This window comes from Ascaphus truei, chromosome 8 (genome assembly GCF_040206685.1).
Source record: "Ascaphus truei isolate aAscTru1 chromosome 8, aAscTru1.hap1, whole genome shotgun sequence".
NCBI lineage: Eukaryota > Metazoa > Chordata > Amphibia > Anura > Ascaphidae > Ascaphus > Ascaphus truei.
The window spans coordinates 34,656,568-34,680,853 of NC_134490.1; the positions used below are offsets into that span (position 1 = coordinate 34,656,568).

General features: G+C 48.9%; 1 protein-coding gene across 1 annotated transcript; it reads left to right on the forward strand.

The window, feature by feature from the left end:
• The first annotated feature begins 7,436 nt into the window (after positions 1 to 7,436).
• On the forward strand, positions 7,437 to 23,731 carry CREB3L3 (cAMP responsive element binding protein 3 like 3). Its single transcript, XM_075611340.1, is given in 11 exon segments — positions 7,437 to 7,665; positions 9,301 to 9,441; positions 9,525 to 9,771; positions 10,574 to 10,689; positions 10,969 to 11,097; positions 15,806 to 15,912; positions 19,167 to 19,189; positions 19,192 to 19,234; positions 20,373 to 20,457; positions 20,708 to 20,804; positions 21,144 to 23,731. Coding segments are annotated over 11 exon segments (1,428 nt in total). The 5' UTR covers positions 7,437 to 7,620; the 3' UTR covers positions 21,539 to 23,731.
• Positions 23,732 to 24,286: the final 555 nt, after the last annotated feature.

Here is a 24,286-nt window from a genome sequence, read left to right on the forward strand (position 1 = left end):
TTACAAACAATCCCCTGAGAAAGTGGCCGAGCGCTATGAAACACGTAGGCTGGTTTGTACTCCTAGTGTGTTACTCAGTAGCTGCACCCTGCCAATTGGACAGTGAAAGAGATGGAGGCTAGGATCCACATCCGGGACCCTGGAGAAGAGTCTGAGAGTTGGCATTTCATCCAGCCACCGGTGTGTGCAGATTCCTAATAGCTCACAGTACAGCGCGGTTCCCCTGCGGCTCACACTGATGGACGAGATAGAGGCGTGTACCGTCCCTGGGACAAGCACTCTGCGAGCCCAGTATCTCCTGCCGGTTCACTTTTCTGATACATGCAGAGTTGAGCCAGGTGAGCTATTCCTACGACCCATACCGCTGGTGATGTGCATGATTATAGCGCAAATATACAGGGCTTATTGTGCATGCAAGATCCAGGACTGCTGAAACTTTGTAAGAACAGTCATAAATTTCACGTCTGTAGCAGTGATTTCAGACGCGGACCCCCTGCAGGCGATTCCACTGGCGTACAAGCTAGAGGTCCATTAATACTCGGAGGATTATATAGGTGTAGCCAGGTCCCCCTCTGCCCGTCACCCCTCCCTCACCTGGCGGCCGATCGCGAGTGCCGCTGAACCCAATGGCGGACCCGTCGGCGATCGCAGTAGTGAGGGGCAGATGGGAACTGGCTTGGTGGTTGCCGGGGACGTGAGCGGCCGGTTGTTAGGGCCGCGGGCGCGTCGTTAGGGTTCTCGGCGGTCCCCGTGCAGGGCGCTGCTATCTTGATTATTAGCACATGCGCAGTAGGTTCGAGTGCAGGGACAGTTGCGCATGCGCGAGCAGCAAACGCGCGACGGCTGGCCAATAGGGAGAAGGCTCTTGGACGAGACTACAAGTCCCATGAGCCTCGGGAGCGGCCCCATGACGCCAGGGAGCCAATAGGGCTGCGGGAGCTCCCTGCTTGCAGGGAATAGATACTTTTCGCGAGCGCGTGAGAAGTCAGTCAGGACCAGGAAGAGCTAGGGGAAGGAGGTGAGTGCAGGGGTCAGTGACCCACTGCATTAGGCCAGTAACCCCCTAGGCCCCAGATAGGCCCTGAACTCCCCAGCTTGTGGTGCTATAGGGACAGGCCCTAGGTTAGGGACCCTGTCACAGTAGTACTAGTGTTAGATAGGGACACAGCGGACGCTGCGCTCCCCGAGAAGAGACTTGGGCTCAAGTCTGTGCTAAAGAGACAGTCGCCCCTGGCGGACCCTCGTGCGAGGAAGCATTGGATGACAGACGGGATCACCAAGCGGCAGATCCTTTTTGAAGTTGATTGCAGGCCCGAGTGCAGGAGCGCTCGGCAAGTACCTTCCTAAGTGCACCAACGTATCATATATATTATCATTACACATAGTGGCAGCGCTGACCACGGGACAAAGGGGTTAGGCGGTGGACACGGTGTGGGGATACACGGTGGTGGGTAGGTACACTCCTCGTGGAGTGATAGACACTTGAGACTGAGTTATATTGTGGAGTTACCCTCTAGGGGAAATATTACTATTATCAAGGTGTGTGATTATTCTGCATTACAGTAAAGTGGTTATATACATTCCTGTGTATGTGTTTATTGTATATGTGGGTCCTGTGTAGGCAACCTTCTACATTCCTAGAACCCTACACAGGTGAAGGCGCTGAAAACCAGAACGTTCCAGAGATTCACCCCAGGCTCTCACTAGCGGAGGCTCAGGCTTCCTGTGAGCTTGACAGGTATAACGCACCACACCAGGTAACATTAAGTTCCCCGCACACACACACACTATATGCGATTGGGTGGGGGAATACCCGTTACATAGGATTTGGCAATACCAGTGATATTCCATTTACCGCCATATGTGGACCATATACCCACTTCCTATACCTGGTAAATTACCCTCCCTGCTTTTTTATACATACATACATACATATATACTTTACATTTGGAATCTGGGCCCTTTTTTCTTGTTTTGAACTAACTAGCCAGTCAGCTTAACCAGTCACTAGGATACAATTATACTAACTACCAGGGGAACTAATTAACCGGTCTGGTTAACCAGTCATTTATGAGGGCACCCTAATACTAACTACCAGGGGAAATAACTAACCAGTTGGGTTAACATGTTACCAACTGAAGAAGTGGCTCAGTGAGTAACAACACTGACTATGGCCCTGAGTATGAAGCAGGGGAACCTTGTTCGGCTCCTTGTGACCTTGGGCAAGTCACTTTATCTCCCTGTGCCACAGGCACCAAAAACATAGATTGTAAGCTCCACGGGGCAGGGACCTGTGCCTGCAAAACGTCTCTGTAAAGCGCTATGTAAAACTAGCAGCACTATACAAGAACAAACAAGTATTATTAGTATTAATATCAGGACATTATTATGCAGACTAAAAGGAGATTAACCAGTCAGGTTAACCTGTCACTAGGATACCATTATGCAAAATACCAGGGGATTGACTAACCAGTCAGATTAACCCATCATTTACCTGGACATCTTTATGCAAACTACAAGGAGATTAATTAGGGTAACCAGTCACGTAGTCCAGAAACTGTGTGGTGCTCAGAACCATAAATATCAGACATATAATAAAGACATATATAGATTTCTGACCAGGAATACCCATAATACATATACAGTATATTTGGCTTGTATTGGAAGGGAGGAAACGCTTGCCTGGAAACCCTCAGATATCACAGCTGTAAAGGTCAACACATCCAGTGTCCAGCTATAACAGCGCACATCAAATGTCCATACCTTCCTTCAGCCATGTGGGGATCCCGGATCAGCTGTGAAGTGACCACAGATGGACTTCCTCAAATAATACAACGTCCAACCTCCGTCCCGGGGGGCCTGTGTGCAATCCGCTTGAGATGGAAGCAAGAAACTGAGTGAAGAAGGCAGAGCACAACAAGGGGAAAAACGCAAAAAAAATACAGAGAAGTGCGCGCCCATAAAAAGAGGAAAATGTATTAGATCATCTTAAAAAAAACGGAGGTTACAGGCCTACCTACGCATTTCGTGCCGTAGCGCTTTATGAAGCGCGTCGATCAAGCAATATGGCGTGAAATGCGTAGGTAGCCTGTAACCTCCGTTTTTTTTAAGATGACCCAATACAGTTTCATCTTTTTATGGGAGCGCACTTGTCTATATTTTTCTTCACATTCTTCCCCTTGTAGTGCTCTGCTGCCCACTGTGTGAATCTGATGGCACATATAATGCGCAGAGGGCAAAGTGTGTGTGTGTGTGTATTGGTATATATACACACTTTTAATTCCAATGTGTTTTACAATCACACTGGGTACATGCATAAGAGAAGGTGTTCCTCCATTTATTTGTGGGGTCACTGCTGCTCTGTAATATAGTAATAGGGGTTTCCCTAGGAAAGGACCTGTTCTAGGAGGGTGGAGTCGAATCGGGGGAGAGTAGGTTAAAGTGCAAGTTTTATTGCCCCAGTGAGACGTGAGGCTTGTGCAACACCCATCCCCGTGATTAGGAATGACGCCTCGCTCATTAGTTTATGGTGATAATTTTATCCGTGCCCCTCTGTACTAGGTACAAGAGTGCAGCAGATAAGGGTAGCACTGCTTAGCTATCATATAATACAGGAACGACCTCTCCCACCCAGCCCCCAAATATAACGACCCTTTGAATATTATGGTCTTACTATTACTGACATTAGATATTAAAGCAGCAATCACCCCCATGGGCCTATATGAGTTTAATTCATATAATGTGTGTATCTAGCCCCCTGAGAATGTCCTGCTCTTACTTTTTTTTTACTGTTAAAATATTTGTTGACTTTTAGGCTGAGGACCCTCTGCGGTCGGCGACGCGTGCAGCCGCCTGCGCGTGCGCCACCAGCCCCTTACCTGCAATCTGTTGGTCCCCGCTGCCTCCTCCCTCCGTGGCTCACTACGTGCTGTGACGCGTCAGCCGGCCAGCGCCACCAGAAGGTGGTGTTCTGAAGCGTTGACGCGTCACGTGGTGCGCGAGTGTGCCAATGAGGCGGTAAGGAGGGGAGCAGGGAAGGAGCTACGGGAGGGAGGCGGGGGGAAGTGTGTGTATGTATGTATGTGTGTATGTCTGTATGTGTGTATGTACGTGTGTTGTGTGTGGGGGTACAGGGACGGGCCGAGGAGGGGGGGGGGGTGGACGAACGGACCCTCCGCTCAAACCACGCCCCCCGCTCCAGCTCCCTACAGATCGCAGGTAGCGGTCAATTGCCTCTCAGCGCGCCGCCTGCATGCAGTGCGGGCGCGCTGACTGAGGCAGCGGGGCCTCGGCCTTAGCCTGCACTAGGTTCCGGGGAGACTTCTATTTTAACCTCCCGGGCACATCATATTTCAAATGCTGATATCACCTGAACGAAGCATCAGATTTTTTAAATAAAAACAGCGTTGGAAAGGGCAACAAAATATCTTTACAAGTAACAGTGCGCCAGGATTCCACCGCAGAGGCGGCTGCATGACATGGAAGGTGCATTGTGAATATAGGTATTGGAAGGTATGGTATGTTGTGCGGTTCGATTTCAACTTGAAAAAACATTCCACTTTTTCAGGTCATGAAACAAACATTGCAGAAGGTGCCTGAGTGCTTTGAATACCCTGACTACATCCTCAGATCCCTAAGGCCCAGAATATCTCTGTTAATTATCACTTAAAGTGGTGTTCTCCCAACTTAACGTCACATAGAGACAAGCCGTGTATCTTTAAAGGACAACAACAGAATGTTAAGTCGCGCTTTCTCACGCGAAGAGCAGAGCATTAACCAGGTAACCGGGGACACCGACAGAGTTCCTGGGGCCCACAATTAGAGCTTCGCCTGGGATCCCCCCCTTGTGTTAGCGCCACGCTCCCCACTCCCCCGTGTCGGCTTCCCCGTGTCAGTGCCACGTGCGTGTTGGCGGCTTTGCGAGCCCTCCTCTTTCACACCTGTATTTCTCTCCTCCTTCTGTCTCTCATTTTTCTCCCCTTCCTCACTCACCCCACTCTCTCTTCTCTCTCCTCCCCCCCCCTGTCTGCTATAACTCAATTACCTCCTCTCACTCAATCCCCTATTTCCTCACACACATTTCCCACTCCTCCCCTGGCCACACACACACTCACACGCATACAATTCCCCCCCAAATACACATGTAATACCCCCTCCCACACTGCCCACGCAACCCCTCTCAATACACACACAATACCCCCTCCCACACTGCCCACGCAACCCCTCTCAATACACACACAATACCCCCTCCCCCAAACAGACACCACAACAACCCCCCCAGATGCGCACACTACACCCCCGCAGATGCAAACACCCACCCAGATACAAACACCACCACCCCTCAATACAATTATCCCCCCCAACACAAATACATTTACCCCTTCCCCCCCACAAATTCAATTCCCTCTCCACAAATACAATTCCCACCTCCCCCCCCCCAAATACAAAACGTCATTCCTAAACTTGCCGTTACTCTCACTCAGACCCGTTGTCCTGGAACAGGATTACACATTTTCTGTCTCCCTTTGCAGTTTTGACTATTCCTGTCTCCCTTGTTCAGCTGCCTGTAATTCTTCCTGTTCCAGCAGCTAGCTGCATGTGTAAAGGCAACATTATTGCTACATTTGCCCTTCACACAGTTCTAGTTGGTTGCCCTGACAACCTTCCAATCCTCATAGATAGAAGATTGGTTCAATCCTACTCCCCTGCCTTTATAGCAGTTACTTTGGTCCTTAGACCCTTCCTACTTGTCACAGGAACATGTGCTTTAGATCTAACTAGCTGGCTTAGTGAGTACATTCTTCCTCCATTACACCCCTGCAAGGCCATCCTTTTTTACCGTCCCCCCATAACAGAGCACCTTCACATAGAGAAGCACTCTCTCACCACACATTACCATCTGCACGTACCCTTTATATTTGTTTTTGACTCCCTCCATTAAAGTTGAAGAAAATAAAAGGACTCTGTGTGCTCTCAAAAGGGGATGAGTTAAACCACTGGACTCGCTCACATCCCACATGTGATCTTGGTTTTAGATGACCCGTGAATAGGGCTTTTACAAGGTCTGGATGGGTGTAGCACCACAGTTAGGTAGAAGTACTTATTAGGTTATTTCCGTTGTAGCTTTATTCCCGTCATTATTTCCCTCTCCCCAACTTAAGTTAAAGACCACTGTCGGGGTCCACATTGGAGTAACACTAAGACACACTTAACGTCCCGTTATTGGAAGAGACCACAACATGATGGTCCAATAACATGGCGTTCAGCCTGTGCTAGCGAGATGTACAACGGCTGTTATTTTTGCTAATAATTAGGTTTGAGGACACACATTAACCTCGGGACATAACGCATATTCCTGTTTTAGGTACATTATAAGCCCTGATTAAGGGAGCTTTGGGGATCTGGGTTGTAATGTGCAGTCCCCTTTGTATTGTGTTTTTTTACTGTACTGAAATGTCGGACTACTCTAAAAGAATTACTATGTTATAAGCCATGGGTGCGCAAATTTGGGGGGGGGGGGGTGGCGGCGCTTACAGAGGCTCCATGCTCTTTCCCACAACATTTAAATTAAACGCCGGGGAGCGTGAGGCGCCTGTGAGTCCCTTACCTTGTCTCCGGCGGCTTCTGGCGACGCGGCGCCGTGGCAACGCGGCGTCACATGATGTGACGTCAGAAAATGCCTGAGAAAAGGTAAGGGGAGGGTGGGGGGAGATCAGACAGGGGGGCGCAGACAAAAAAGTTTGCGCACCCCTGTTTAATATGAGGTATACATACATAATGGTAAAGATATACATACATTTATCCCCGAGGGTGCGGGAGGAACGCAACACATGGCGAAGCAATCCAGTAATAATAAAATAGTAGCAATGTTTCAGATTTTCGTTATCATAGAGCGCTGACATAATACGTAGCGCTGTACATAGAATCGTACGCCGGCATGATGCGTTCCTGAAGAGTTTACAATCCAATCCATTATTGGAGTCGGGAAAGAATGTATATTTCCCCTTATGAGATATCATTGGATGATATGACTGGGGTTTTGTGTTTGCCTTCCTCTGGATCAATATACTGTAAGTACAAATATAGGATCAAGTATCTGTCTAAATTAAGCATAGGTTGAACTTGATAGACGTACAGTATGTCTTTTTTCAACCTCATCTACTATGTAACTATGTAATTGGGGTGCCAGAGGAGTTAGAGAGGGATACGGCAGCTTGCCCAAGGAGAACTGAAAGTGACAGACGTCATCGTAACCCCTGCAGTGCACAGGGGCCTGTTATACAGAGACAGCCCCCTCCCGTGGCGAGGAACATAGGCTAATTATTTTGTTGACGCCCCGATTATAATAATAATAATACTGGAAGTGTGTGAAAGTTCAGGGTGAGACCTGCCAAAGGGACTTTGACCGCTGGTTTCACAAGCACTGTCTGACACCCCTGTCCTCACCCAAGGAACCCTCCCCACTGTCCCCTGTGGGGGTGGGGGGGGAGCGGAGGCAGCCAATGAGGCAGTGGGAAGGTTTTGCAATCGGCTGGGTATTTGAAGTTAGATGGGAGGGCTGGGGGGTAACTGAGTTGGAAGCTCGCACAGGCAGGAGAGAGCTGAACCGGAGCTCCTCGCATGTTGAAGGGATCGCTACGAGACATGGAGGTGGATACAGGAAAGGTACAGGGGGGATTGCATGGGGAGCTGCATTATAGGTGAGGGTCTTATATGAGTAGGGGGACAGAGGGACTAAGGAGAGAGCAAGAGGCAGCGGGACAGGTGGGAGAGGAAAGACGACAGATATGAGGATACAGACTGATATATACACAGATAATCAGATATAAATACAAACAAATATATATACACAAGATACTCACAAAGATGCACAGATACACGGAAATACACACAAATATACAGACACTCAGAAACACACACAGATGTACAGATATACACACACGTATACTTACAGATACACACAGATATAAAGATACGCACATATACATACACAGATTACAGGTATACACACATACTGTATATAAAGATACACACACACAAAGTTACAGCCACAGATACACACAGATATAGAGATACACAGGCACACATGGGTCTGGACGTCCTAATGTCAGTGTGACCCTCGGTCCCCCCACTCTCTGCGAATCCCCCCTCCCTCTTGTTTTCCCCACGTCCCCATGTTTAATAATCTAACACGTACATTCCTCTGGAGACTGCCCGGTTAAAGTCCAGCAGCAGGTGGTACCTCACAGGAGGGGCAGAGGAGACAGATCCTAACTACTATATGTTAAAACAGATTTCCTTTTAGGAATTGCCTTTATTTGTTCAGAGATTTCCCATTTCTGAGAAATATAAAAATAATTTTGTGGGACCTCTTAAATATGGCCGCCGTGGCGCATTCTTAGCTCCCTCTAAATCGCTGCAACTTGGGAGTCATTCTCATCTGATTTAACAGTGGCATGTGTCGTATACTCCATGGGAAGAAAGAGTTTTTGGACTAAATTTGTATAGTTATTTGACATATTTTGATTAATGGCAGACAAGCCAGAGCTTTCACTTGTGTAATTCCACAGTATGCTGCTAAGTGAGACTGCTCGTTTCATTGCTTACTAGCAAAAACAAGACATTGTTCGACATTAACAGAAAGGCTAGAATCACTGCGGACAGCAGTGCAAGGGTTAATCTTGTATCGCTGAGTTCGCTTTTGATGGTTCCTGGTGCTTGGAGCATATACATTAATGTGTCTACAGGGCAGGGACGGGGTTAAGGTGTATGATTCCTTTCTGAATCTGGGCTAGGACGCTGTTTCATGCAACAAACTCACCTTTCACTCGAGGGATCTCTCTTTTCTCCACTTAATGCTCACCCTGTTCTAGTAATTGTCAAATATCCTTTTCCTGCTGCGTGACAATCTGTCTACAGAACTGTCATCTCCATGCCTACTGACTCTGTTCGTGTCAATATTTCACCCTGCGGTGGGAAAAACAATCTCTATGTCCCATAGCTCCCTTCTATCTGTCACCCTGCAGTGGGAGGGACAGACTCCATGTCCCATAGCTCCTTTCTATCTGTGTCTCTGTGTCACACTGCGGTGGGAAAAACAAACTCCATGTCCCATAGGTCCCTTCTATCTGTGTCACTGTGTCACCCACCATTCAATCTCCCCCTTACCTCTGTTATATCTCAGCTCTGCTCAGGGCTTTCTCCTTTCTGTCCTTATATCTCAGGCCAGCTTTCTCGCTCTGCTCAGGGCTGTCTCTTTTCTGTCCTTATATCTCAGCTCTGCTCTCTCTATCTGCTCAGGGCTGTCTTCTTCCTCCTGCCCAGGATGTCCGTGGGTGCCAGTTGAGTGGCATGGAAAGCATGGAGCTGCTGGACCTCTTGTTTGATTGCCAGTACGGCATCCTGCGCCACGAGGATTTGTGTGCCGGTCCAGAACAGAGAGTGAGTATCACCGGGGGTTGGGTTATCTTGGCTCCAGTAACACTGTGACCCCCTAACCCTCTCACCATTATCACCTGGCACAGATAATCGCCAGCGATCACGATGCTTTCCTCTCCTCCCTGCTGGTGCCGGCTGACTCTCCTTCGGACTCTGTCCTCTGGTCACCCGCAGCCAGCGACAGCGGGATCTCTGAGGACACCCAATCCGACCAGCAAGATAGCCCTGCCTACCATGGGCACGAGAAATCCCAGTACCACCCCAACCCGGACTCCTGCCCCGGGATGCCTGGCCCGGGGGAGATTAGAGAAGCAGATGTGTCCATAGACCTGGGTGAGTGACGCTGTTAGGGTTAGTGGCACCTGCCTCTTAGGCTGAGTTCAGGCCGCGAGCTTCCGTACGCGCCTTCGCCGCCCGCTCCTGCAGCCCAGCGCTCTGTGCCTTAGCTGCAGGAGTTGGGTAGCGGTGTTTGGGGGCGTGGCGAATTTGTCACTGAGCTGGTTCAGCGTGACGCGATTGCAGCCTGAAAAATTAATTTCGGTTGTGGCGGCAAAAAGTAGCAGCGTCAACGCTGTACTTTGCCGCCACAAGAAGCTTCAATGTGACATGGTTCGTTTAAAAACATTGCAGTGTGTCGATCGCGCGCACGTCGCGTCGTATCCACCCTGAACTCAGCCTTATGTTGCAAGAGAGCACTGAAGCGAAAGGCTGGCAGCCCTTGAATGGGAACATTGCCTGCAGCTGCACACTGCACTAACCTGCACGTCACTGCAGTATCAGTTTATGGCCAGCAGGTGTCAGCAATAGACGCGTTGGAGACAGCTGAAGTGTTCATGGTAGATGTCCCTGCAAATTATTAGGACAGGTTCCTGTGGAGGTGGCTTGAGGGGTGAGGGTCCTGAGTGCCCTATTGTCTTGGTCATGACATTTGGGTCTTGCGATTCTCCAGTTGACCGTCAACTGCAGTTGTCTTGTAACTCTCTCACGTGACATATAAGCAACTCAGTGGTGAACTCAGGTGGCTTCTAAAGTGGGCAGCGGTGGCCTCAGGTATCCTATCTCTAGTCAGCGGTGACCTCAGGGGACATGTCATGGTCAGCAGTGACCCTGGTTGACCTTTGCCCCTTTCCTTCAGGCATGTGGACGGGGCAGTTCTTCTCTGAGGACAGTATGGAATTACCCCTTCACCCCTCGGATGCCTCCTGCCCCCTGACAGTGAAGGACCTGCTTCTGTCCAACAGCTGTGACATGGTGAGACATGCAGAGCATCACTCCATTCACCCCTCCCCTGCCAAAGACCGGCAGAGCATCACTCCACTAACCCATCCCAGAGACCTGCAGAGCGTTGCTCCATTAACCCATCCTCTACCAGAGACCTGCAGGGCTGCTGTATCAACCCCTTCCCCGTCAGAGACCTGCAGAGCATTGCTGTATTAACCCATACTGAGCTGGGGTCCTGTAGAGCATTACTGCATTAACCCCTTCTGTGCCGGGGTCCTGCTTGATCTGACCCTGTTCTCTGTCCAGCAGCAGCCTCCAGTTCCCCCCCAGCACGGCCGGAGCACAGGGACATGCGGAGAGCTGATACTGACCGAGGACGAGAGGAAACTGCTCAACAAGGAGGGGGTAACACTGCCCACCCAGCTACCCCTCACCAAGGTAACTATCCCACATGGTGGGTGGGGAGCGTGTAACACTGCTCACCCAAGTACTCCATTAACTACCCCACCTTATTTATTTATTTATTTATAAAATATTTTACCAGGAAGTAATACATTGAGAGTTACCTCTCGTTTTCAAGTATGTCCTGGGCACAGAGTTAAGACAAATAATACATGGTTACAAATACAGTTCCATAAATGAACAGGGTATACATTATATACAGGACATTGTGTGCACAGTTAAAGAAATATATATTATGGGCGCATGAAACAGTTACAGACAAGATTAAAGTGTGAGACAGCCTTAGATTTGAAAGAACTTAAACTGGTGGTGGATGTGAGAGTCTCTGGTAGGTTGTTCCAGTTATGGGGTGCTCGGTAGGAGAAGGAGGAACGGCCGGATACTTTGTTGAGCCTTGGGACCATGAACAGTCTTTTGGAGTCTGATCTCAGGTGATGAGTGCTGCAAGTGGTAGGGGTGAGGAGCTTGTTCAGGTAGCTGGGTAGCTTGCCCATAAAGAATTTAAAGGCAAGACAGGAAAGGTGAACTTTGCGCCTAGACTCTAGTGTTGACCAATCTAGTTCTTTGAGCATTTCGCAGTGATGTGTGTTGTAGTTGCATTGGAGAACAAAACGACAAATTGAATTGTAGAGGGTGTCAAGTTTGCTAAGGTTGGTTTGAGGTGCCGAGCCATATACTACGTCTCCATAGTCAATAATTGGCATTAGCATCTGCTGTGCAATACGCTTTCTGACCAGGAGACTTAGGGAGGATTTGTTCCTGTAAAGTACCCCTAGTTTGGCATAGGTCTTGGTTGTCAGGGTATCAATGTGCATCCCGAATGTTAAGTGGGAGTCAAACCATAAGCCCAGGTATTTAAAACTAGTGACAGGAGTTAGGGTGGTGTTGGCGTTGGTTCTAATCTGGAGCTCAGTCGCTGGAAGCTTTAAAAATTTAGTCTTGGTCCCAAATACCATTGTTACAGTCTTGTCAGTGTTTAAAAACAGTTTGTTTTGGGAAATCCAGTTTTCGAGTCTCAAAAAGTCAGACTGAAGTATGTGTTGAAGGTCAGAGAGGCTATGGCTTTGTGCATATAGGATTGTGTCGTCTGCATACATGTGTATTGAGGCTTCCATACAAGCTGTGGGAAGATCATTAATGAACACTGAGAAGAGTAGGGGCCCCAGAACAGAGCCTTGCGGGACACCACAAGTGATATCTAGGGGGTTGGAGTTAGAGCCTGAGATGGACACAAGTTGGGATCTACCTGATAGGTAGGACTGAAACCAGTTTAAAGCATGCTTCCCTATTCCAGAGCTCTGGAGTTTGTTAAGCAGGATATCATGATCAACTGTGTCAAAAGCCTTTGCAAAATCTAGGAATACTGCACCAGTGAGTTGTCCCCGTTCCATTCCATACTGGATTTCATTGCAAACTTTTAGCAGGGTAGTTACGGTGGAGTGTTTGGGACGAAACCCAGATTGGAATTGGCTAGGGAAATTTGTCTTGGTGTAGAAATCGCTTAATTGGGAGTGGACACATTTTTCCATTACTTTGGATAGAATTGGGAGGAGTGAGATTGGCCTGTAGTTTGAGACAGTGTTTTTGTCCCCACTTTTGAAGATTGGGACAACTCTGGCAGTTTTCCATGACTTAGGGATATGGCCTGCAGACAGGATAGAGTTGACTATGGAAGCAATTGGTTTGGCAATGGCTGGGGCACCAAGTCGTAGGAACCTAGATTGTAGTAAGTCAGGTCCGCATTGGCTGCTTAGTTTTAGTTTGAGGAGCGCTTGTGTAATCTCCTCTTCAGATACTGGGCTAAATTGAAAATTGTGGGCAGTGTTGGGAGGGGGTGGGACTGTGTGTGTACTCCCAGGGTGAGATTCAGATTTGGGGTTTGTTCTGCGTTTTGCTAATAAGTTAGTCAAGGCAAGATGAGAGGGTTTCAGCCAAATTATCTACCCCTCACCAAAGTAACTACCCCAGTTGGGGGCAAAAGGAGGGAGTACTATTGCCTACCCAACCATCAATCACCAAGGAAACTACCCCACAGAGTGCCAGATGCGAGTGTTACAGTGCCCAGGCAGCTATCCCTCACCAAGGTGACTGTCCCACAGAGCCTCTCACCTATAGAACTGTACACATAAAGGGGCTTAGTCACAAACCAGTGATAAAATCAGTGCATTAGTGCCCGACTATGCATATATTTATCACGCACTAAAGCATGAACCCAAAAACGGGATTCACTAAGAATGTCCGCCATTTTTTTTAAGGCCGATAAAAAAAAATGCCCTATCGTCCTGTTTTTTGTATCAGTGCTATCGCGCTATAAATCCTATAGCGCGATAATTGATAGAAAAATTTGCAGCCTGGAAGAGCTGCATGGAGACGCTGCGTCTCCATGCACGGCTCTTATAGGCGATTGTGCAACAAAAATATAAATTTTGATAATAGTGTGTGGGAGCAGGGGGTCTCCTCAGCTGAACCGCATTGACTTCAGCCTCGGGGACCCCCTGCTTCCCGAGATACAGGCCCAGGTATGAGGTGCCGATTTCCCGTGCTTTTAAATCTCCCGTGTCATGTGACCGTGGGATTTAAATCCTGCACCCCATAACGGGTCCTGTATCTCATGAAGTAGGGGGTCCCCGAGGCTGAAATCAACACAGTTCACCTCTGAAGCCCCCCTGCTGCCGCACACTAGTATCAAACCACAAATACATTTTTTTTTTTAATTCATTACCGTAGCGGCAATCTGCTATGGTAATGAAGCTGCTTTATTATAATTTTTATTAACAGTGTGCGGGAGCAGGGGGTCTCCTGAGCTGAACCGCTTTGATTTCAGCCTCGGGATCCCCTGCTTCCCGAGTATCTACTCCATTATTTTAATCCCCCGGTCACGTGACACGGCCGATTTAAAAATGGCGGCGATACGGCACCCGATGCCCCATACCAGGGCCTGTAATTCGGAAAGCAAGGGGTCCCTGAGGCTGAAATCAATGCGGTTCAGCTCAGGAGACCCCCTGCTCCCACACACTATAAGTAAGAATTACATTAAAGTAGCTTAATTACCTTAACGGCTAGCTGCTAAGGCAATGATGGATTTAAATTTACTCACCCCCTCTGCCACCAATAAACATTACAATATGTACTACCCACCAATACATAACTCACCCACCCCCTGTACCCCCACATAAAAACATTTTTTCTTTTTTCTGCACAGGATTGATACCAGAGGCCGGCGGTGGTCCCCGTGGGTGTCTGGGGGTCCCCGCTGGCCTGTGGTATCAATCCTGTGCAACAACAAAAAAATGCAATACATTCAAATAAATACACCCCCCCCCCCCCAATACATAGAGTACAGTAATGGGCAAAATTACTAATAAAGCTCAACCCCGTTATAGTGCGATCCGCTTATAACGCGGTCTGAGCATGGCTCCCGGCCATTTCGCGATCCCAGTTATAACACGGTCTCATTATGTGGACCCCGAGCACCGCGTTATAACGGGGTTCAGCTGTATCTAGATATGGATATCAGTGCATTTGACCATTTAAAATAAAACATAAATCAACAGCATAAAGTAAATTAAACTGGCACTTACCCCTGCCAGGATGAAGGCCATCCTCATCACCGTCCTTGTCCTCCGTGGACATCAAAAATACAATCTATTGGACCCTAGTCCCTTAATCACCTTAGCGGTTAGTTACCGCTATAGTAATTAAGGGTTTAACCCACCCTCCCCCGCTACCAACCCACCCTACACGGGGACACCACCCCCGCTACCCATTGATTGGCACAGTGTTCAAACATGCCCATATAATATGGGCATACTTTGCCACTATAGAAATAAATGGGGAAACTAAAAAAAAACCGGCCCAAAATAAAACACATTACATAAAATATATACACATTCCAAATGCCAATAAACAAATTGATTAGCACAATAGTACATCATGCCCATATAATATGGGCATGATTTAACACTATCACAGTTAATGGTCAACCTAAAAAAAAACGCCAACAATATCAAATTCAATCAAAACAATCACCAAATAAACAACAATAAAAAAGTAAACACAAACAAATACCAGAAATCAATTAAGCAATAACCAAATAAGCAGCAGAATTAAAAATCCAAACACCAAAAAAATCAATAAATAAAAGAAAACTCCAAATACAAACCATTATTAAAAAGCTAAAGACCAAAAATAAACCACAATTCAAAAACAAACACCAAAAAAATAACAGAAATAAACAATTGAAAGCACAACAAAAAATCCCATAATTCAAAATCAAAACACAAAATAAATAGCATAAATATTTAAAAGAAAACCAGCTAAATACATTTAAAAGAAATTAAAGCAAACATTTCCCAACAAATGCATTGCCTGTCACTGTGTGTATGTATTAGAAGAGACATTTCATACCCTGAGAGACATCCCATAAAGGGGATAAGACATCTCATTCCCCAAGAGAGAGACAGACACCCAATCTCTGACTGTTTAGGGGTGATAAAAGCCATTATAGCGTGTTACTGCTCTGTTATCACTGCTTAGTGACTAGCAAATCAGCCAGTATCGCGTTATAAAGGCATGTATCACCTATTAAACCACATCACTGCACTGGGAAAAGGCTCCAAAGTCTCTCACCTCTAGGACTATCCACACAGCCTCTCACCTCTAGGAATGTACACTCTCCCTGCAGTATGAGGAGCGCGTGCTGAAGAAGGTCCGTCGCAAAATCCGAAACAAACAATCAGCTCAGGAGAGTCGGAAAAAGAAGAAGGAATATATGGATGGGCTGGAGAGCAGGTGTGTATGTGTGTGTATATATATATATATATATATTAGTGCATAAGAGCCCCGCTATATGTGTGCAGTGTGTGCATGAGAGCGGGAATATACCTGTGTGTGTATATATCTATATATATAAAATTGAAAGTTATTTGATTGTTAGTAGATGTGGGGATTCTCATTGGTCCGTCGGTCCGCCCGCCCATGGCCCGCCTCCCCCACGACTCTCATTGGCCAAGAGGTACGCTGACATCACAGACACACCTACTCCACTGTGACACACACAGACACACACATACTGCCACAGACTCTCACCCCTGCAGACTCACCATACCTCCTGAGACTGTCACCTCCCTGCGGACTCACACACCGACCTTGGTAAGTGTAACCCACTTTCCAACCCCCTCAGCCACAGCTCACCTCCCCGCTGGCTCCCCCCCACCATCACCCCCCCTCACCCACAGCTTACCTCCCCGCCATCACCCCTCCTCATCCGCACCTCACCTCCCCGCTACCTTCCCCCCTCGCGGCGCCCTTAACCCTGCTTGACCACGGGGGAGCGCGGATGACAGTCCCCTGGGGCGGCCGGTGGGGGGGACACGGGAGCCTCCAGCCTTCCCCCGCGTGCGCCTCCAGCCTTCCCACAAGCGACACCAATGCGGTAGATGCCGCCGGCTCCCCCCCCATCACCCCCCCTCACCCGCAGCTTACCTTCCCCCTCGGCGCGCCTTCCTCCCTCAGCTCCACACTGAAAATTTACCGCCCGCCCTCCACACTCCCTTCACGGACGCTACAAACCCTGTTGCCGCTCCGCATTAGGCCGCTACACACTCCCTTCCCGGCCGCTCCGCACTCAAAATGTAACGCCCACCCTCCACACTCCCTTCCCGGCCGCTCCGCACTCAAAATGTAACGCCCACCCTCCACACTCCCTTCCCGGCCGCTCCGCACTCAAAATGTAACGCCCACCCTCCACACTCCCTTCACGGACGCTACGCACCCTGTCGCCGCTCCGCAGTAACATTTTCCGCCTCAGCCTGTCGGCCGCCACACTATAACAATGTCAGCATTACCGGACGCTCCACACTACCTTCCCGCACGCTACGCACTCACTATTTTCACCCTGTCGCCGCTCCTCATACAAAATGTCCGCCTTCACCTCATGATTCACACTCAAAATGTACGCCTTCGCGCACCCTCAACACTCCCTTCCCGCCCGCTACGCACTCTAAATTTCGGCATTACCATAAGCATCACCCTGTCCACGCTCCGCACTCACAATTTCAGCCATCACCATTTTCACCCTCTCGCCCACCATCAACACTCCCTTCCCGCACTCTAAATCTCACACTCAGCACACTCTGCACACTCTGCACAAATATTTCAATCACACTCACTTCACGCCCGCTCCGCAACACAATTTTACACATTACCGTCACCATCACACTGTCGCCCACACACCGCTGGCGCAGCACGCGGCGGGGTAGGGCTCCAGCGGGAGAGTGTATGTGGGAGGAGCCGCCCCCCACATGCCGGCATGGCGCTGGCGGGAGAGTGTGCGCGGTTACGAGCTGGGGGGAGTGCGGCCGCACGGCTCCACTGTTCTCCTCCACACCCGGGACAGGGGAGAGGGGGGAACATCCGCTGCCAACCGGGGTGAGCTGGCTGAAGGGCACGCGCACCGCAGGGAACATTTACTGGACCGGGGGGGAGGGGTGCACCCACAGTCACTCGCAACCCAGTCTCACCCCACCCCCCCACCCAGTCTCTCCCCACCCACCCAGTCTCTCCCCCCTACCCAGACTCTCCCCCCCCCACCCAGTCTCTCCCCCCACCCACCCAGTCTCTCCCCCCCCACCCACCCAGTCTCTCCCCCCCCACCCACCCAGTCTCTCCCCCCCACCCAGACTCTCCCCCCCCACCCACCCAGTCCCTCTCCCCTCCACCCACCCAGTCTCTCCCACCCAGCCAGTCTCCCCCCCGCCCACCACGTCTCTCCCCAACCCAGTCTCTCCCACCCAACCAGTCTCTAGCCAGTCTCTCCCCCCCACCCACCCACCCTATCTCTCTCCCCCCACCCACCCTCTCTCCCCCCCACCTAGTCTCTCCCCCCCACCCAGTCTCTCCCCCCACCCACCCAGTCTCTCTCCCCCCCACCCAGTCTCCCCCCCCTCCCAACCTATCTCTCCCCCACCCACCCACCCTGTCTCTCCCCAACCATGTCTCTCCCCCCACCCACCCACCCTGTCTCTCCCCCACCCACCCACCCACCCACCATGTCTCTCCCCCACCCACCCACCCTGTCTCTCCCCCACCCACCCTGTATCTCCCCCACCCACCCTGTCTCTCCCCCACCCACCCTGTCTCTCCCCAAACCCTGTCTCTCCCCCACCCACCAACCCACCCTATCTCTCCCCCACCCAAACACCCACCCTGTCTCTCCCCCACCCACCCAGTCTCTCCCCCACCCACCCACTCAGTCTCTCCCCCACCCAGTCTCTCCCCCACCCACCCACCCAGTCTCTCCCCCACCCACCCACCCAGTCTCTCCCCCACCCACCCAGTCTCTCCCCCACCCACCCAGTTTCTCCCCCACCCATCCACCCAGTCTGTCTCTCCCCCACCCATCCACCCTGTCTGTCTCTCCTCCACCCACGCAGGAAAATCAAACCCAGGGCAACGCCGGGTATATCAGCTAGTATATATATATATATATATATATATATAGTGCATAAGAGCCGCTATGTGTGCAGTGTGTGCATGAGAGTGGGAATATACCTGTGTGTGTATGTATGTATATATACACACACAGTGTGTGCATGAGAGCCGATATATACATTGTGTGAGAATAAAAGCAGGGATATGTATATATACACAGTATGTGAATGTGAGCAGGTATATGTATATATACACAATGTGAGCCTGAGAGTGGGTATATGTATATATACACAATGCATGCATGAGAGCAGGTATGTGTATATATACACTGTGTGAATGAGAGCAGGTATATGTATATATACAGCGTGTGCATGAGAGCAGGTACAGTATATGTATATATGCAGTGTGTGCATGAGAGCAGGTATGTGTATATTATATATGCAGTAGAGTGTGTGCATGAGAGCAGATATATATGTGTCTATGTGTGTGTGTGTATATATATATATATATATATATATATATATACATACATAATGCATGCAGTGTGTGCATGAGAACATTATATCTTACCACTGTATATGATATATATATGGTATTATCTCTGTTTCTCTCAGGATGTCGGCCTGTGCTGCCCAGAACCAGAATTACAGCGCAAAGTCCTACAGCTGGAGAAACATAACGTGTGAGTGCGTGGGGGGGGGGGGGAGACTGGGAGGAGGCAGGGAGACGGAGAAACAGGGAGAATGGGAGGCGGTGGGACTTGGGGAATCACAAAGACTGGGGGGAGGCAGGGAAACTGGGGCGAGGCAGAGAGACTGGGGGGAGGCAGGAGACTGGGGCGAGGCAGGGAGACTGGGGCGAGGCAGGGAGACTGGGGCGAGGCAGGGAGACTGGGGCGAGGCAGGGAGACTGGGGCGAGGCAGGGAGACTGGGGCGAGGCATAGAGACTGGGGCGAGGCAGAGAGACTGGGGCGAGGCAGAGAGACTGGGGAGGCGGGAGACTGGGGCGAGGCAGAGTGACTGGGGCGAGGCAGGGAGACTGGGGCAAGGCAGGGTGACTGTGGGGACGCAGTGAGACTGGGGCGAGTCAGGGAGACTGGGCGAGTCAGGGAGACTGGGACGAGTCAGGGAGACTGGGGCGAGGCAGGGAGACTGGGGCGAGGCATAGAGACTGTTGGAGACAGAGACTGTTGGAGACATAGAGACTGTTGGAGACATAGAGACTGTTGGAGACATAGAGACTGTTGGAGACATAGAGACTGTTGGAGGCAGAGAGACTGTTGGAGGCAGAGAGACTGTTGGAGGCAGAGAGACTGTTGAGGCAGAGAGACTGTTGGAGGCAGAGAGACTGTTGGAGGCAGAGAGAGAGACTGTAGGAGGCAGAGAGAGGGACTGTAGGAGGCAGAGAGAGATGTAGGAGGCAGAGAGAGAGACTGTAGGAGGCAGAGAGAGAGAGACTGTGGGAGGCAGAGAGAGACTGTGGGAGGCAGAGAGAGAGACTGGGAGGCAGAGAGAGAGACTGTAGGAGGCAGAGAGAGAGACTGTGGGAGGCAGAGAGAGAGACTGTTGGAGGCAGAGAGAGACTGTAGGAGGCAGAGAGAGAGACTGTAGGAGGCAGAGAGAGAGAGACTGAGGGAGGCAGAGAGAGAGAGACTGGTGGAGGCAGAGAGAGAGACTGGGAGGAGGCAGAGAGACTGGGAGGGAGGCTGTGAGAAGCAGAAAGCCTGGGGGAGACTGGAGGAGGCAGGGAGAATGTGTTTTAGGGTGTAGGAGGGAGGTGCTACCACCACGTGCCCCACGTAACTCACTCCCACCCACAGGTCCCTCATAGAGCAGCTGCGGAAGCTACAGGGTTTGGTCTCTCAGTCTGCAGGGAAGGCGGCTCAAACCGGGACCTGTGTAGCTGTGAGTGTCGAGCACCTGAACTATCTCTCATCTGCACAACCCTCTTCCTCTACAACTTCTCCATCTCTATCTCACGTTCTCTCTACCTCTGACCAGCCTTCTTTCGCTCATCCCTATCTCTTTCTCTTCCCTGCCTCCTTCTGTCTCTCAGTTTTTCCTTTTTTCCCCCTCCTCTCTCCCATGCCTAGTCTCTCTCTCATACTTCCTCTGCATCTCTCTCTCCTTCCTCATGCTTCTGTTTCCGTTGCAGGTTTTGCTGCTGTCTTTCGCTCTGGTCATCTTCCCCTCCCTTAGCCCGTTCACATGGAGCAAAACCCCAGAGGGGGGCGACTTCCTCCCTGTGAGAGGTAAACACCCAAATATCCAGCCGCCCCACCGACCACTCTCTCTATTGCTTCCCCTGAATATCCATAAAAAGCACTGTACGTACAAGTCATATTACTCATTCCCGGCTATAGGTGTATCCCACTCCTTCCACCATCTTAATCCCCTCATTATACCCCAGATCTGGATGACTGACAAATAACACTTAAATATCCATTAATTATTTTGACTCCAAATAAAATCAGGGCCCCATGGACTTCTGGGGCTCTCCATAATTGTTCTGTTTACTGGTGCCCTAGTGCGACCTGTGGGGGGGATATAGGTTCCAACAAAAAGATTTATACACAGCCTTCTCCGCCCAGTCTTCTCCAGGTCCCTGCTTGACTCTGCCTCCTCGCGTGTGTTCCATTACCCTGCCGAGGGCCGAGAGACTCAGCGCTGGAGGGATCCTGGGAGCCGGGACGCGGAGACAGAGCTGGGGCCACTGCGCAAATACCTGGCAGGGCCTCTGACCAATCACACAAAGCGTCCGGTAGGGGAGGAGCCTCTCCCACTGACTAACTGGATGGAGCGTCCCATGGGGAAGGGGCTGCTCACACAAACCAATCAGACCACGCGTCCCGTTGGTGAGGGGCATTCTCACCTGGAGGGCGATCTCCCAGGTGTTGAGGGGGTCGCGCACGTTGACCCCATCACGGGGCAAGTGGTGGCTGAGGTGACATGGACGGGGCCCCTGGAGCAGGGGGGGGAGCTGTGACCTGTCCCGGGGAGTGACTGTGTGAGTGAAAGAGAGAGACAGTTTAATGAGACCATGTCCGACCCCTCACTGCAGAGAGAGCACTGAGACCAGAGGGCATAAGAAAGCCCATACGTGGGCATAGAGAGAAACCCCATACCTGGGGAGAGAGAATGAGACACCTTATACACAGGGAGAGATATCTTAAACCTAGAGAAAGGGACCTCATAATTTGGGAGAGACATCTCAAACCGCAAAAGAGAGAGAGAGGCACCCCACACATAGAGATAGATATCTGGTACCACAAGAGAAAAAGAGAGACGCCCAATACATGGTAAGAGACATATCATACCCCAAGAGAGAGAGAGAGAGACCCCATACAAGAAAGAGACATGTCATACTCCAAGATAGAGAAAGAGACATCCAATTCATGGGGAGAGACGTCTCCTAACCCGAGATAGAGATCCCATACATGAGAAGAGACATTTCACACCCTGAGAGAAAGACATCCCATAAAGGGGATGAGACATATCATTCCCCAAGAGAGAGAGACAGACACCCAATATTGAGAAGACATTTCATACCCCAAGTGAGAGAGACCCCCATACTGTACATGGGGAGAGACATATCTTACCCCAAGGGAGAAACACCCCATACATGGATTCAAGTATATCTGTCCCAGTGTAAGTGTATTTCGGTGTTTGGAATATATCCAGGCATATACAGTATGTGTTTTGGTTATTTTTCCAGTGTCAATGCGTCCCTACTGTATGTATATGAGTCCTTAGGTATATTCCTATGTACAGTATATGAGTCCCAAGGTATATTGCAAGTGTATATGAATCCCTAGCTATATTCCTTTGTATATGAGTCCCTATGTATATTCCTGTGTATATGAATCCCTAGCTATATTCCTGTGTATGAGTCCCTAGCTATATTCCTGTGTATATGAGTCCCTATGTATATTCCTGTGTATATGAATCCGTAGCTATATTCCTGTGTATATGAGTCCCTAGCTATATTCCTGTGTATATGAGTCCCTATGTATATTCCTGTGTATATGAATCCCTAGCTATATTCCTGTGTATATGAGTCCCTATGTATATTCCTGTGTATATGAATCTAGCTATATTCCTGTGTATATGAATCCCTAGCTATTTTACTGTGTATATGAGTCCCTAGCTATATTCCTGTGTATATGAGTCCCTATGTATATTCCTGTGTATATGAATCCCTAGCTATATTACTGTGTATATGAGTCCCTAGCTATATTCCTGTGTATATGAGTCCCTATGTATATTCCTGTGTATTTGAATCCCTAGCTATATTCCTGTGTATATGAGTCCCTATGTATATTCCTGTGTATATGAATCTCTAGCTATATTCCTGTGTATATGAATCCCTAGCTATATTACTGTGTATATGAGTCCCTAGCTATATTCCTGTGTATATGAGTCCCTATGTATATTCCTGTGTATATGAATCCCTAGCTATATTACTGTGTATATGAGTCCCTAGCTATATTCCTGTGTACATGAGTCCCTAGCTATATTCCTGTGTATGAGTCCTTACATATGTTCCTGTGTATATGAGTCCCTAGCTATATTCCCAGTCTATATGAGTCCCTATGCATATATTCCTGTAGATATGAGTCCCTAGATATATTGCAAGTGTATATGAGTCCCTAGATATATTGCAAGTGTATATGAGTCCCTAGGTATATTGCCAGTTTATATGAGTCCCTACGTATATTCCTGTATATATGCGTCCCTAACTATGTTCCAGGTCTATATGAGTCCCTATGTATATTCCTGTGTATATGAATCCCTAGCTATATTACTGTGTATATGAATCCCTAGCTATATTCCTGTGTATATGAGTCCTTACATATGTTCCTGTGTATATGAGTCCTTACATATGTTCCTGTGTATATGAGTCCTTACATATATTCCTGTAGATATGAGTCCCTAGATATATTGCAAGTGTATATGAGTCCCTAGGTATATTGCCAGTGTACATGAGTCCCTAAGTATATTACTGTGTATGTGAGTCCCTAGATATATTCCCAGTGTATATCCTGCATATGTATGTTCCTATATATCCCTACGTATACACCTCGCTGTTTTCCTTCACTTTGCACTTTTAACTTTGCTTTAATATTTTTTTATTACCTGGCTCTTTGTGCATTTCTAAATAAAGATATTTTGCGAGAGACTTCAGGAGATTATTGTTATTAGAGGAATAAAAGTTCTACTCCCCCGGGACAGTGGTTACAGCTGTATATAGAATATAGTTACTGTATATAGTGGAGCTTACAGTACAGACCATGAGCAAAGGGCTATTTAGATAATAATATCGATTGTTGTTTAAAAATCTGTGTGATTATCCAAAAGTAGTGTATAGAATCAAGTATTCACATGAGAGAGAATATGGGAAGGGGAGAGAGAAAGAGGGGAGGGGGAGTGAGGGAAAGAGAGGGTTGGGGGAGAGAGGGGCAGAGAAGGGGGAAGAGGAGAGAGGCAAATCTCACAAACAGTAGTTGTTGTCTAAACGTCATGCAGATTCGTTTTTAGCAGCAATATCTATAATTCCTATTAGCATACAGTACCCACAATAAAGAGGTATAGAGACAAAAGCACTCGGCAGTTCAAAATAAAGAATTGTATTAAAGTACACAAATACTTGCACAAATCATACAATTTGTGCAAGTATTTGTGTACTTTAATACAATTCTTTATTTTGAACTGCAGAGTGTTTTTCTCTTTACTG